The sequence below is a fragment of the Lutjanus erythropterus genome, chromosome 19 (assembly GCF_056507025.1).
Source record: "Lutjanus erythropterus isolate fLutEry1 chromosome 19, fLutEry1.hap2, whole genome shotgun sequence".
Lineage (NCBI taxonomy): Eukaryota > Metazoa > Chordata > Actinopteri > Lutjaniformes > Lutjanidae > Lutjanus > Lutjanus erythropterus.
This window is the reverse complement of record NC_139335.1, coordinates 3517106-3533448: the sequence shown is the minus strand read 5'-3', so window position 1 is coordinate 3533448 and position 16343 is coordinate 3517106. Positions and strand designations below refer to the sequence as shown.

Genomic DNA, 16343 nt, shown 5'->3' with positions numbered 1-16343 from the left:
AACCTACATCATGAGAGTGAAAATGGAGCTGAACTATATGGAAATACTGCACAAGCACCTCATGATTGCACTTGAGAACAATACTTGAGCAAATGTACTTATCACTGACATGGTGACATGTTTGGCAAGAGATGAAGCAGATCATTTGTGGTGAGAAGATGGGCGTGTCCCTGGACAGGTAACATTGTTTGTCAGAGAGGTAGAGAGAGGTGTGCGTTTGTGTTGGAGGGAGAGACAGAGAGGCAGGGGGAGGAGAGAACGAGGTTATTTATGTCGGCGCAGGTCCGATGATATGGACTTAGACAGTCATGGCTCTCTACAACATGATCTTTGCGGTGACGCTGCTGCTGCTGACTCTCCTGACACCAGGTAAGGACCCTCCTCACTCCACACACCTGAGCCAATCATGTTTGAGATCTGCTGATCTGCTGCATGAGATCAAAACACACTGAGGAGGAACTAACTTTTAAATAACTAGGAGCAGTCGTTACATTTGCAGCACAAATCCTGCACTCAAAATTCACATTTATGTAAAATTGTAGCGATAAAATCTGAATTTAAATATTATGACAAATCTTGTAGAGGACTGAAAAATAAAGTAGGAAAAATCCAGGTTCAGTGAATTCTGTAAAACTCTTTAAAGTGCAAAAGTACAAAACTCAAGATTTGAGATTTGTTCAAACATATTCTGAACAGTACACAGTACAATTATTTTATTTTCTCATTTATTATTATTCAAAACCAACTATATTGTGTGTTTTTTCTTTTCTTTTTCTTTTTCTCCTTTAGTCATTATTATTATTATTATTATTATTATTATTATTTTACTTTATCCTTGTTAAATGATGACAATAGATAAAGATATAATTGAAAAATAAAATTATTCTGCAAAGTAAGCAGCAACTATTGTCATAAAATAAATCCAGTGGAATAAAAAATATTATATTAATGTCTGAAATGTTGTAGAGAAAAAGAAAAATACTCTCCCCAAAATAAAAATCACTCAAACTCTTAAACTGTGCTGGGATAAATGTACTCTACATTAATTTCCACCTTTGATTTCGGAGCTTCAGAAAACCGTAAATCCAACTTTTTTTGCGCTGAACTCGCGTCTTCATTTACGACTTTGTCTGGAGGCATAAAAGTGAAACGACAACATCATTTTCTCTTCAGCAGATAATAATTTTAAAAGAGTTCAGGAAGCAGCTGGAATAACTTCTGTCAGTCAGTGTCTGCATTAATGACCTGTAACTGTCAATCACCATAAATCACAACATCTGTAAACATCTGCTTTAGGATTATACACAAAAACTGATGAACTCAATCACACTTTTAAAGGATGTAGTCATGATTTTTGTCCAGAATTTGGAGAATTTTCCACTTGCAACCACTGGATTCAAAACAACTTCAGTATTGAAAATCAAGGTGTAATTTGTCAACCTGCAATTAACAGAAGAGCTGTTCCTCAACATGAGTCACAAACAAACAAAAACACTTGTTAGTTCTAATTTGAATTATATTACTTTTTTTTGGAAACACATGTCCATAACCTTCCATTTGAGACGTCTGAACTTCACACACACACACACACATCTGGTTTCTATGTGCAGATTTAAAGGTGGGACTGATTAACAATTTTGTTTCACCACACGATGATGTATATGAAGCTTTGTTTATGTCCCCTCTCTCTTTGGGAAACCCTTTTAACATTTAATCATCAGCATCAATTAGAATTAGAATTCCAAACCAACATATCTATCATGTACTTTTATTTATCATGTAGCAATTCTAGTTAAAGATCTCAACGGTTCATTTCTCACTACTCAAAATGTACACATAATTGAAAAAAAAAAAGTAGGTATCTGTGATTTATTTATACTCAACTTGTATCATTTGGCTTCTATTAAATCCAGTTACAGAAAGGCTTATCTTCAATTCAGTTTGGAGATATTATGATTCCAAGTATCCATCATGTCATTCTGATCAGCTGAAGTTCTAATCAATGATATCTAGAACTCACTTCTCACTAATCAAAACAATGATTGTAGTTATCCACAATACAGACATCATAAATGGATTTCTAGGTGTCTAAATTTCAATTCTGACTTGTCAAAATTAAATTATTGATAAGTTATTTGAAGGAATATATGGTTTGGTGTGACATTCAGCCAATCCAAACAACTAAAGAGGTAATTTTTACAATTTATCGCTGCAATTCATGTCTGCGTCTGCCTGTGGAACATCGCAATAAGATCATATGTTAATCCACAACGGAAGAGATTTGATTTTTCTTGACTTGATCATGTGGAAAAAAATTTGCGCATATATCAGAGTCAGCTGGAAAATATCGAAAACAGGCAAAAATCCAGTATCACGCATCTCTAATAGTGTTTTAATTCTAAGCCTTGATGGTATAAACTGGACGAGAGCTGACCAGTCAGGTTTTAATCTACACAAATCTCCCAGGCTGAGTCATCGTTTTCCACAACTTGACCGACATTCAGAAATAAAAGGAGTTGCTGTGATATGGAAGTGGCCTCATTCTGCTCCTGGATTATTAATTGTTCCATCAACAAATTTCCAAATGTTTTCCAATCAGGGCTTTAATGAGGTGTGGCTCCATGTTAACCTGAAACCTGAACGTTCCTCTGAGCGGTGATGTCAGCGGTCTGGTGTCACAGGCAGCGCGTCGGTACAGTCACATCAAACATCCTTTAGGACCAGTTACAGTTGTTCTTATCTGTAATCTAATCTGTCCGCAACAGAGACTAAAGTTCCTGTTAATGACTCAGACTAACTCTCTGTGGTATCTATTATGATGCCAGTTAGTAAAAATAAAATTGTAACGTCTTTTGTCATAAAACAGACCAAGCAAACATCATTTACAGAAAACTGAAGATATATTTTTTTTTTATGGCACTGCCTTAAAGCAACACTGTGCCATAATGGTAAGGAATGAAAAAGAGGTTTATAGATTAAATATTTAATAAACTTCATTACAGGATTAATGGACAACATTTATTTGCCTCAACAGTTTAAAATGCACGCCATTTGAAATTTGAAAAATATTAAAAAGTGAACTCTTTTCTTAAGTTTGTTTGTCTGGACGTTACCTTCAGACAGTGGAACAGCCAGGGCTGGAAGTAACTAATTACAAATTACAAGTTACTGTATTTCTTTGGGCACTTTTTTGAGGATATTTTCAAGTCTGTACTTTTACTCAGTATAGTGTACTTAGTTGCTTTCATAATCATAATTGAGTACTGAGTACAATTTGAATTAATATCCAAACCTTTCATCTGCGTTTTTGTAGCCAATAACGTGATCTGATCGCAAACGAGCCAATGAAAACCAAGATAACAAAAAACTGCAGCAGCACAGGTTTAGAGTAAGGATGTTAATGATTAATTATTAATTGCCTTTAAGAATATAACCAACTTAAAAAATGAAAATGAAAAAAAACAACAACGTGTTTTGTATCTAAAACATTAACTAATAACCAATTGTTTGCTTTTTCATTGGTTAAGAAAAATGCACACAATCTGCACCTTTGTGAGGTGAGCTTTGAATTCTCTGATTTCATCTTCTTAAATGTGAATATTTTCTGGTTTCTTTCCTCCTCCTGAACTTTGATCAACATTTTTCTAACATTTCATGGAGCAAACAACTAATAGATTAATTGAGAAAATAGATAGATAGCTAGATAGCCTGAAAACACTATATCGGGCAATTTCTTCATGTTTTATATTGAAATAATACAAAAGGAGCAGAAAGAAATCAAATCAACAAATTAATCAATAATAAAAAAATAATTGCAGGAAGCCATTGAAAAACAGGTCCAGACATATGGATAAACATGTGACAGGATTAATCAACCGACTAATCAGACCTGAGACATCAGAGTCAGTGAACGCCTCCCTCCCGTGTCTGTCATCATGAAACAATGGTGGTTACAAAACAAAAAAAACCCCAAAAAAACAGAGGATGTACTTTGAGAGAAATAACCATAAATAAGAAATAACCACTGAGGCTGAAGCTGTGAAGCGTGTTAACAAACGTCTCAGACGAGGCAGTAAAACCAGTCTGATGGGACAGAAGACGCGACGCTGTTACAACAACAGGACACGGAGTAAAAAGGCTGCAAAGACACGCAGAGAATGTCAACACCCACTCACTGAAAAATGACTCTGGCTTCACCAGTCATTAATGTCAGTCAAATGCAAGGTGTTTTATGACCTTTTAAAAGCAGCAAATGCATTTTATTTATACATTTTGTAAAGTACTAATGAGATGTTATGCTGAGTCTACAGACGCTGTCACCTTTTTTTGTTTAGCTGCATGTGTACATTGTGTTTTTTCAGTGAAGTGATTCCAGTGTTGACACTCAAAACAACCTGCATGTTCTTAAACTTTATATGTTAGTATTAGGTCGAGTGCAAAAGGTCATTTTGGGTGGGTCTGTTTTTTACCCAGCGTCCTTTAATTTTATTAAAGGTAGAATCAGTGGGATTTATCCGAGCTGTTCGTTAACGCTTTTTTGGGGTTGGTGAAATGTCCAAATGTGATTGTTGTCTCAACTGTTTTTCTTTTTGTTTGTTTTCTGTTTTTCAGAGTCTCGGTCACAGGAAGATGGTAAGTTAAATTTTCTCTGTTTACATTTTGTCTTCTTGTGTTTGTTTATAATTTCATTATATTAGTATCTGCTGTCAAAGACCGCTTAAGACAGAAAGAAGACGCAGTGAAACATCAAGGCCAGTGATACTTGAAAACTTGCAGCCTGTGGGCCAAATCAGGTCGGGTTCAGTTTTTTTGTCCACAAAACACTGCTGGAGTTTCAGAGGAAGAACTGCAGGCCATCTCGTTGTTTTTATTTCCTCTTATCAAGAAAACAAACCTTTGAAGAAAAGTTGAGACAACTCAACATTTCAATGCAACTTCTGTGATACATTTTTGAGTCTTGAGCCCAACACATTTTTAAATAAACTAAAAGAAAGGTGTGCTGACCTTTAATCTTTTATATTTAGATAATGCACTTTTCTGGGAATGACTGGTGTGAAACACATCTTTCAAGTCAACTTGGCACCAGATAAGCAGTATGGAGGCATTTTAAGTTTTTTGCGTTGTTTTATTTTTGTTTGAAAACTGGTCACCATTGACTTAAACATTTTGGGAGAGTTTGTTTTCCTGTGAAACTCCGGCGGTGTTTTGTGGACAAAAAAGTAACTTAGCTGGACCTTCTGCATGAGGATGAGTAAATAATGATTCAATTTTCATTATCAGGTGAACTATCTCTTTAAGGCATTAAAATATTGTCTTTGCAACAAGTGAATTTATTTGAAAATATTCAGTTTCAAAGAAAGATGAGTTATGAGCCTGTTATTGTCTATTTTATCTAATGTATAATACAACTAATTAATTAACTATAAATTATTGGAAGGTTTCCTGTCGTGTTGTAAAAGTGGCCTCAGGCAAAGCAAGTTGAGTATCTCTCGTCTAGACTAATTATGAAATGAGAACAGTTGGAAACGTTGGATGAGCCACACCTGAGAGCATCCCAGCATCACAATCCTCAACAAACAGCTGAGGTTAATCATCCTGTAGGAGCGCGCAGTGACACCACACTGGTAATCCAGGGAGGGGAGAGGATTTACTGTCTGTCTCTCCTCAGTGTGCGGCAAACCTCCGCTCAACACCAGGATCGTTGGAGGACAGGCGGCCCCTCCAGGCAGCTGGCCCTGGCAGGTCAGTCTGCACAGAAACGGGGCCCACTTCTGCGGAGGAACCCTCATTAACAACGAATGGATCCTGTCTGCTGCTCACTGCTTCCCAAGGTGAGCACAAGTGCCTTAAACCTGCATTCTCTGTCATGGCCAGCAGGCACATTTGTACATCTATGATAACACACGTGTACAAATGTGAGTATATGCTTTATTTCGAATATTTTCCACTGCTTTTTATTAGCCTTTTCCAATGGGAAACTGCAGTACACTGGGAGAAAAAGGAAAAAAATATCATCTTGGCTAATAAAAATTCAGCTTTAGTTCTGGAGATCTCTATGCAAAGATGACTTAAAGGAAAATAATTAATTTGAAGGTACAACTAATGTAATTAAATTGAAGCTATGTATATTGTATAAGTATACTGAGCACATGGAGGAGTAAGTCAAGAGAATGATTTATATTATAATGAAGATACAAATTACCAACTTGTGTGAACAATACCTCTCTGTTGCCACATCTATCAGGCTCCATACAAACTAGACTAGACTTGGTCTTGACTGTACTTGATAACAGCTCTGCTTTTCACGCCTTTGCACTGATTTGTTTCTCTTCTGTTCACCTCAGCACCAGCACAAACAATCTGATTGTGTATCTGGGTCGCCAGAGTCAACAGGGAGTCAACACCAATGAGGTGTCTCGGAGTGTAACGCAGGTCATCAGAAATCCCGACTATAACTCTGTGACTTTTGACAATGACATTTGCCTCCTGAGGCTGTCCTCCACAGTCAGTTTCACCAACTTCGTCCTGCCCGTCTGCCTGGCAGCCCCAAGCAGCACCTTCTTCAACGGCACTGATGCCTGGGTCACCGGCTGGGGCAACATCGGAAGTGGAGGTGGGTCAGAAAACAACCGTAGTACATTTATTTTCAGAGACACTGTGACTACGATGATGGTTTTCTCAGATGTTTCAACGCAGAAATGTTGATCCTTCTTAACCACGGCAGCAACAAAGCCTTCTATCATATTTGTCTTTAGCATTTGCAAACACACTGTTTTGTAAATAAGTTTGAATATTTGATATTACACCCAACAGTGCAAGTGTTTCCTTGGAGTTTGCTCTGGTGATACCTCTAGAGGTATACCTGACAACCTTCCCAGAAGAAAAGAAAAATTCAAAATAATATCATGTCTTTGATTAGCTTGTGTCTCCAAGACATAAATCAGCTCAGTTTAAGACCAATATGAGAATTTCTCATACTTTACTCTTATACTTTGTCTCAGTCCAAGACTAATTTGAGCTCAATTGAAAATCTTTAATGCATCTGATTTGAATCTGAATCAATAGTTGTATATTGATTTTGCTGTTTGGTACAGTGCTATTGTTGGCGTCATGGTGGTGCAGTGGTTAGTGGAAGTTTCTGAGTTCAAAGACAGCTGGGCGGGGCAGGAGTTTGTATGTTCTCTGTGTGGGTTTTCTCCGGTTGTCCCGGCTTCTGCTCTCAGTCCAAAGCCATGCAGGTTTATAGGTTAACTGGTGACTCTAAATTGCTCATAGGTGTCAGGGTGTTCAGCTCTCAGTAATTTTGTAGCTTCTAACTGAACCTCTGTGGTTTATAGTTTAGTTTCTTTCCTGCAACGTTGGTTGTACTTTCAGATGTGTGCTTTATTGACTGTCTCCTGCAGGGGGTAGCACTTGTGAAAGCTTCCAGTGTGTGCTGCTCGTCATTCTATAACCAAAACTCACGTGACTAAGCAGCCAAAGCAAAGCACACATATTCATAAATCATATCTTATCTTTGCTGTTTTGTGTTCAGAGGTCATATTGACACTAATCAAACACTAACGCTCAACATTGATGGATAATCCATTGTTCTTGAGTGGATTTCTCAACCTCCAGCTGTGGGGAAAGGCAGCTGGAGGTGGGTCAAAAGACTGCCTTAATGGGATTACACAGTCTGTGTCTCCATCTAGTGGCTCAACCCTCCTACTACATAATGTTAAAACATACAGGGGCCAGGGCTGGTTGTCTCAGGCCTCATTCTGGCACATTGTCTTAGCTATTTAAGCCCTGGTATTCTCAATTTATCTGCCTATACAGCATGGAACTCTTCAATATTCATCAATATTCATTGTGTTGATTAATATGTCAAGGTTTTGGGGAGTTTTATGTTATTTGCTTGCACAATTGGCTGTTGTAACTTGGTTATGATGGTGATATTGCTCTTGAAATTCATTGTTACTTGGCAAGTAAATACTTGGCCTTATTGTGTCACTTGTGTTGTTTCTTAAACTGAATATGTGTCTCTTTAGTGCCCCTTCCTTCGCCACAAAACCTAATGGAGGTGGAGGTGCCGATTGTGGGGAACAGGCAGTGTAAGTGTGACTATGGAGTAAACAGAATCACAGACAACATGATCTGCGCTGGCTTACGTGAAGGAGGGAAGGACTCCTGTCAGGTAATCATTTTTAGGCCCGTGTTTGTGTCAGAACTGACCTCCTGCAAAGGTTCCTGCTCCTGAACGTTTCTCTCCTTGCAGGGCGATTCAGGCGGTCCAATGGTGAGCAAGCAGGGTGGTCGCTGGATCCAGGAGGGAATCGTGAGTTTTGGCCAAGGTTGTGCCCAGCCTAATTTCCCAGGAGTCTACACCAGAGTGTCCCAGTATAGGGCCTGGATCGAGAGCCATATCACCACCAACCGGCCAGGCTTCGTCGTCTTCACGTCTACAGGGACTGACGGTGACCTCAGCGTCAACTGTCCTGGCCTGCCACCAGCACCAACCACCCTCCCTGAAACAACCACACCCAAACGTGAGTCCCTGCCATGTCCAGACTTTGTAAAGACTGACACTGTTTATCTGAAATTTCCACTTAGGAAATTTTAAGATGATTCCTTGGTGTATCCATCAGTGCATATAACGCACTTCAGACATAACCAAACACAAAAAGACAATGTAAAAGATGTAATAAGATGAAAATGACAACAAGATGAAAATGACATAAAACATGCAACAAGACTGAAATTATATAAAAGATGAAAACAATGTAAAAGACTGACAAGACGAAACAATAAGAAGTTGAAGCAGTACTTCGACTTTTGCACAAGTATCTATTCTTCTACTTGAGTAAAGAATGAGTGGATTTCACCTTTTGGGTTCTCTGCTATAATTTAAAATACAGCACTGTGGATTTGAACAAGGTTTGATAATGATGGATGTACAGTATAAGGTCCAAGTCCACAAAGCTGTACACTTCAAAAAAAAAAATAAAAAAAATCTTTGACTGTCTAGCGTTTGCTTATCTCTCCAGCTGTGGTCTGTGGACAAGCCCCACTGAATTCACGTCTTTTGGGAGGAAACTCTGTGGCGACAGCTGGTGTGTGGCCATGGATGGCGAGTCTACATCAGAATGGAACTCAAGTGTGTGGTGGGACTCTGGTGGCCGTGGATGCCGTGTTGAGCAACGCTGACTGCTTCTCAAGGTGTTTAATGTTTTCTAAACTGAAGTAGGGGAGAGAGACGGTGTGTTGCTGCCAGAGAAGTGCTGACTAAGATCACAAGACTAAAGGGAATAATTTACAATGTAATTGATAATGCAGTGAATACAAGATTTGTGTATATAGATTTGTTTGGTCCAAATACCTCACTATATATGTTGCTAATGACATAATTCAGATATTAAATATTTTGGCAATAAAAAGAGACCCCTAGCTATAGGTAGACAGTGGACCAATCCACTGTGAGACATTATTTTACAATAATTTATAATTCGTCTGGTGCTTTGCCACAATACTGAATCTCACTAATTGACTAGACACTGACAGACAACAATGGTTCTTGTTTTTATCAAAATTATTGCTAGAGACAATCAGGTTTGGGAGGGTTACTTTAAAAATGTATTCTGATACTATTATTAATTACCTGTAAAAAAAACCCAAAATGTAGTCACTAACCTAATCCACATACGACAATATTAAAGTAATGTTTCTTGAATATTTTCTGTTAGTTTTGGATTACCTCTAACAGTAGCAATTTGTTATCAGTTGGCCTGTGTAGCTAAAGTTAGCGTTTAGTCTGTGTAATTAAAGTTAGCACTTAGCCTGTGTAGCTAGCAGTTATCTGTGTAGCTGAAGTTAGCGGTTGGCCTATGCAGCTAAAGTTATCTTAAGTTTTTTTCTTACGTTTTTGTAACTGTAATAGAACACAGTTACCTTTTTTTGTTTCCTGTTTCCTGGGGACAATATGTCTAGAGGAAAAGTCAGCCTGGATAACTGGGTAAACTTATAATGTCCTTTGAGAAACAGTCCAAGAAATCTGCCCTTGTTCTAAACCAATCAGATGTTATGAAGTTCTAATTCAGTTCATTTTATCTCCCACAGTTCTCCAGTGGCGTCTGAATGGACTGTAGTTTTGGGTCGTTTGAAACAGAATGGATCCAACCCCTTTGAGGTGACACTGAATGTGACAAATATCACTCAGAGCAATCTCAATGGGTCTAATGTAGCAGTGCTGCATCTGGCAACACAGCCCACCCTGTCCGACTACATCCAGCCCATCTGCCTGGACAACGGACGAACCTTCACTGTGGGCTCGACGTGCTGGGCTGCCGGCTGGAGCTCCGGGCGAGGAGGGGGTGAGTCCACAGGAACGCAACCTCTCTGCATCTCACCTCTTCAACTCTTCACATTCAACATTTAGGTCATCGCACTTTGTTTGCATTCAGATGTTTTACGTCTCATTCTCATTTTTTACATTTTTCCAACTTCAGAGGAACAAGTTCTGCAGGAGTTCCAGACCTCGGTGGTGGATTGTGGGAACACGACAACGAATGAGAGCATTTGTACAGGACCCTTTACACTGGAGCAAGTGAGTAAAGAAAACAGCCTGTGGCAGAAGGCTTTATAGTGTCTTCACTTCAGCTCCTGTACACCATCAACAGGGTGCAACACCAGCTAACATTAGCCTAGAAATGGAGTGCGCTAACGTCAGGAAATGACTGGCACCCACCACAACACAAACCTAGTGTCACTTACCTCACCTATAAATGTGATGTCAGTAAATTGAAGTATGTCAGTTGCAGAAAACACGGAACATGCTAAAAATGGAGGTGCAAAGTTTTCCTTGGTGCAAAGTTTGCGCCGTCATTGGGTGCTTACCAAAATGCCTCGGCCACTGAGAAAGACAATCGGAGCAACGAAACGTGTCACGTAGTGCTGAGCAACACATGCAAATTTGGGCGGTGCTTGCAAAAAAGAAATGGCGGCCCCATCACAATCATTCTCAAATTACAGTTCAATAGTCACTAAAGGAGGCTCATGTGGAGCCATTTTCCCACACCTATGTGAGTTTTCCTGCACATATAGCCCCTTAAAAAATGCAATTTTAAAAATTCTAATAATAATCAAAAGCAATTTAGGTCTTTGCACTTTGCACTTGGACTTGAATATCTCTTTTGCTTGTTTGTTCAGGGTGATTCTGGAGGCCCACTGATGTGTAAGCTGGACGGCTTCTGGTTCCAGGCTGCAGTGTTAACAGTTGAAACCAGCAATACCAACTCCACCAATAGTACACGAGCAGCCTCAATGAACTCCTTCGACAAACTGAGCCGCTTTCAGACCTTTCTGGCTCAAACAGTGGGGACGTTCTTATCTCCACCCGCCTCCAACAACACCAACAGCACCACCGTCGCTCCCACCCAGGAGGCGATGGGGGGAGCTCCTGCTCACACGCCCTTCATCTTCTTTCTCCATCTCCTCATCTTCTCTACATGTCTCCACCTCTTCTTATAGAAACTGGATCTGTAAATAGTGATTTACATGATGTAAAAGCACAAATGACTGTAAATAACTTTGAACATGAGAGACAATTTAGGCTTAAAGCTGCATTAACTAATCTTTGACTTGATTGTGCCCCTGTTAGTGAGCACTAGGAAGAGAGCAGTGAGGTTGGCAGGGTTATGTTAGACATTCAGGGCTCCTACAGTAACAGTTCTGTTCATTTTCTCACCCAGACAATGTATGTTGTGAGCAACGTGCAAGAATCATGCACTCTTCAGTCTGCAAACCGACCGTTTTGAGTGTCAGGGATGTGCACAGATGTTTTGAGGGGTTGTTGCTCTAACTTGGAAAGCGGAGAAGGGCCTATCTGCATCCTCACAGACTAAAAGACACAGACTTTATTACATGACACACATCCTTAATTTCCTTAAATGAGGACGTCCTACTCTGCTCCGTGCGACAGCAGACAGGACTTACATGAAAACACTCACTTCTATTTAAGCAAAGTTTTGCACACTTGCTTCACCTCCAAAATATTTTATCAAAGTTGATGCTGACATCTGAAAAGTTTTTATTTCCACTCATTAAAGCAGTCGAGAGATTAATTAACAAGGTTGAGAAAAGGCACTGCAACCTTTTTATCGGGATGGAAAACAGGGTGGACCCCAGCAAACTGAAGCAAAGATGAAGCAAATACCAAAAAGTAATAATTATTAAAAAAATAGAATAGAATTAGGCCTATTGTTATTATATGTATTATTTATAATGTGTATATATCATTTAAAATGCTTTTATCATTATATTAATAAAAGCAAAGAAATATATTTAGAAGTTGTTTTTTCTTTACTTTCCTTTAACTTTAGTTACGGTGTTGTCATGAGTTTTAAAAGACATCAGCCATAAGCTAACACAAAGTTTGGGAAACCCTGCTGTGATTTTCTGATACAGTTTACTTAGTTTATAGTCTTAGTTTTATCAGTCATAAAAAAAATGAAGCCAAACCGCAAACTCATTAAAGTCTTCCTTCAGCTAAGCAGCTATTTTCCAGTTTAATTTACACCAACTTGAATGGAGTGAAATGATTTAATCACACGACTCTTTTAGACTTTCCAGATGTTACTGAACCAGGTTGACTGAAGTTTGATCGTTTGCAGCCACTTCTTTCACAATGTAAGTCTACTGGAAAAAAGTTGTTGGCAAAGCAACAAAGGTGAACATAACTATTGATTATTGATCCTCCAGGAAATTGCTGTGTTTCTGTACTGAGGAAGATTGTGTTTTGTTTTGTTTTGTTTACTTTAAAGGACACTAAGCTTGAGCCCACTCCACTGCTCTGTCCCAACAATACAACATGATTCATCTCTATTATCTGGTCACAGCCCTCACAAGCTTTACTTTCTTTTTCTTTGTGTTTTTTCTGGACACTGACTGCCTTCAGTTTGAAAAGAGGGGTGTAAAATATGGCTGTAAAATGAAGTTTTTTAGCTGCACTGAACAAATGTATGAATGTAGTCCTAACACCAACAACAAACCATGAAGTGATGTTTATGGTTTTTGAAGCTACATGGATCATAAAGATATTTGCACCTGTTTTATTATGATTTTTTTAATCCATACAATCTTGAAATGTGTGAAATCTTTGTAATGTGTGTATATATATAGTAATTATTTTGTAAATTTTCAGAACAGGGTTGGATTGGATTGAAAAACAAACTTAAAGAACCATATTTTACTGTAGGGGTCTGTGGATCAATGATCAGCCTGTCCATCGTCTACCTCATACTATCACAGAGCTACTGTACCATAATGTTCATTTTTATCAGGACAGTCTGAACACAGAGTATTTGCTCTAAAAAAATTACTTAACCTGCACTTTACATGGATAATTATTTGGTTTAAATGTTAAGTGTCGATTTTAACCTGCTTTAAATTGAATGTTTGTTATCGTGATTCTGTGACATTTTCCTTTATCCTGTGATTCTGCATGTGTGCCACTGCTCTCAGATTTACTTCTGAAAAGCAGCACATTAATGTTGTTTTGGTTAATATCTGCAAAATTAAAGACATGAACCAAAGAATATATGCATTTTTTCTTTCTCTAGTACATAAACTACAAAGAGTTAAACTTGTGATGGATGAATGCAGCAGCTACACGGACAGTGAATGGATGATTCATTAACTGTGAACATTTTGAGAATGTACTTTTAATGCTAGAAAAAAGAGAAGAAATTGGTGTTGGTTATTATGCAGTGGTTTTACTGGTTTAGCCCACTTATTGGGTTGTATGTGGCCCATGAACTAAAGTCAAAGAGTCAAAGAGTCAATCAAAGTGATCACAGTCTATAGATGCAGTGACTACAGGACTTACAAACACAGAGTTCAAGTGGTCAAAGAAACTAATGATAAATTCAAACTGATGGATCCATTTTTAAAACATTACACAATTTAATAAAAGCTTTCACAAACCAGAATGTGTAAAATATTAATTTTGTCATTTTTTACGTGTACATTTTCTTTAACTCTGCTGTTTGATACTTATATTTCAATCAATAAATTCCAAGAAAACTCACACCAACAAATGAACAAATGAACTCTGGACAAAAAGATATGGCTTCCAAGGAGGATCTTACCAATCAGGTGAACAAGCTGGAAGCTCAGCTCGCAGAAGAAGAGAGCAATTTTGAAGAAATGTGGAACTACATTGAGTATCTAACCAAACAGCTCCAAAAAGAAAGGAGCTGGATAAAGAAGCTGGAAGAAGACTTTGTGGAAGAAAAACTTAAAGTTGACAAGCTGGACGAACAAAATGCTTATCTTAAACAACAACAGGAAAAAATGAAGATTCAACAGGAGATCGTGGAGAAGCATATGGAGAGTATGGAGCACCAAAATCAGGCAGCGCTTAAGATTTACGTCTGTAACGGGACCCTTCTTAAAAGAGTAGAAGAGATGTACACTCAGCTCCAAAAAGCAGAGGAGAGGAATGCTGAGCTCTCCACCAATCTGGAGAGAGAGAGCAAGAAAAATCAGAAACTTGAGAAAGACTTTGAGGAGCTCTTGACTGACAATGACACCCTTGCCAAACAGGTGGAGGAGATGAAAACTCAGCTTCAAAAAGCAGAGGAGAGGAATGCTGAGCTCTGCAACACCAGGGAAAAAGACAACTACGACTTTGAAGTGTGGGACCAGATTGAGCATCTGACCGGGCAGCTCGATAAAGAAAGGGCCTGTAGACAGGAGCAGAAAGCTGAGTTGCAGAAAGAATTAGTTAGAAGTCTAGAGCTGTATGATCAAAAGGTCCATCTTCAACAACAACTGGAACAAACGCAGGTACAGTTGTCTCACCAAAAGAACAAGGAGGAGTATTTGATGCACAAGGACCAAGAAAATCAGAAAGAGCTGAAGCAACAGTTATGCCAACTCCAGGCTAGGGAAGAAGACAATCAGACCTTCCGCAAAGAATCGGACCAGCTGATTCAAGACTTGAAGCGAGAGTTATGCTAGTTTAAGGATAAGGAAAAAGCCACTCAGACCTTACAAACAGAATCAGATCAGTTAATCAGAGACCTTAAGCTACAGATATGCCAACTCCAGGCTAAGGAAAAGGACAGTCAAACCTTACACACAGAATCAGACCAGCTCATCAAAGAGCTTAAGCTGCACGTATACGTGCTCCAGGCTAAGGAAAAAGACAGTCGAACCTTCCACGCGGAATCTGACCAGCTCATTGAAGAGCTGAACAACCAGGTTTGCCAGCATGAGAAGGGCGAGTCCTCTGCTGTGTCACAGGACCCAGAAAACTCAATTTCAAAAGAACCAGGACTTGTGGAAGAGGCTGAAGTCAGTCAGAAGCAGGCTGCAGAGAAGAAAAATCCATCTTTCTGGAAAAGAACTTGCCACTTCTTCGGATTAAGAGTCTCATGTGTAAATGAGATCTTGTAGCCTAAATGAGAATCTGTGAAGAAACTTTAAAACTGTTTAAAATATCAGTATTTCTGCAGTAAGCTGATCTGCTGCTCTGTTTCATATGAAGAGTGCTGTGGTTTTGATTAGTGTGGAGGAACAGTGAGGCTCCGTGTTACCTGCTCTCACAGTGACATGACGTCTCTGTGGGTCAGAATTGTGGCTCTGTACTCTGCTGTCTGACACATTTTGCATAAATGATTTGCAGCAGTGTTTCTCACCTTTCTTATAAAACCCCAAACTTATTCTACATGTAGCCCACTTATCCCTACTTTAATAAGTGCTGTTAACTCAATGTATAACAAGGATTTTAAAGGTAACGTTATCTTCTTTCACTTTTACATAGGTATCTTTAAGTTTGTCTTGAGTCTCGTGCTGCACCTTTAATGAAATGGAAAACCACTATTTCAAATTCTGTGTAATAATCCTTTTTAACACAAGTACTTATCTTATATAAGTAAATACCTTTAAGAAGGAAAAATGACCAGACTTCACACTGGAGTAAGATTTAAAGTAAATTAAAGAACATTTTACAGTCATACATTTCACCATTTTATCAAAAATAAAAGATATCATACAAGATGTTCAAAGTTAAGTGTTAAACAGTCAGTGGAGTCAGTCAATCATGGAGCTGCAATTGTTGTTTAAAGTCATTTAAAGACACTGTTCAGTACAACTACTGAATACTACGAGTGGGAGATATGACAGTACAGATTGTGAGGATATATACATTCGTCCAAAACTTTTGTTAATAGTGATTTCTGCATCCCAGTGACTAACTGCACTGGAAAACACTCCCTTTTTAAATATAGAGGTAACAACAAAGTTGTACTTTGTATAATGTATGTTATATTCTTATAAGAATAAATAATCAAGAAAATTTATAG

The 16343-nt window shown here is 38.5% G+C and overlaps 1 protein-coding gene across 1 annotated transcript; it reads left to right on the top strand.

Annotated features, from left to right (window-relative positions):
- The first annotated feature begins 242 nt into the window (after nt 1-242).
- Nucleotides 243-11909, top strand: LOC146309078 (polyserase-2). The gene is made up of 10 exons (XM_084744121.1): nt 243-369; nt 4612-4632; nt 5669-5831; nt 6345-6613; nt 8031-8176; nt 8258-8528; nt 9027-9198; nt 10096-10349; nt 10485-10582; nt 11185-11909. The coding sequence occupies exons 1-10, from the start codon at nt 309-311 to the stop codon at nt 11503-11505; spliced, it is 1776 nt and encodes a 591-aa protein (XP_084600247.1). The 5' UTR covers nt 243-308; the 3' UTR covers nt 11506-11909.
- Nucleotides 11910-16343: the final 4434 nt, after the last annotated feature.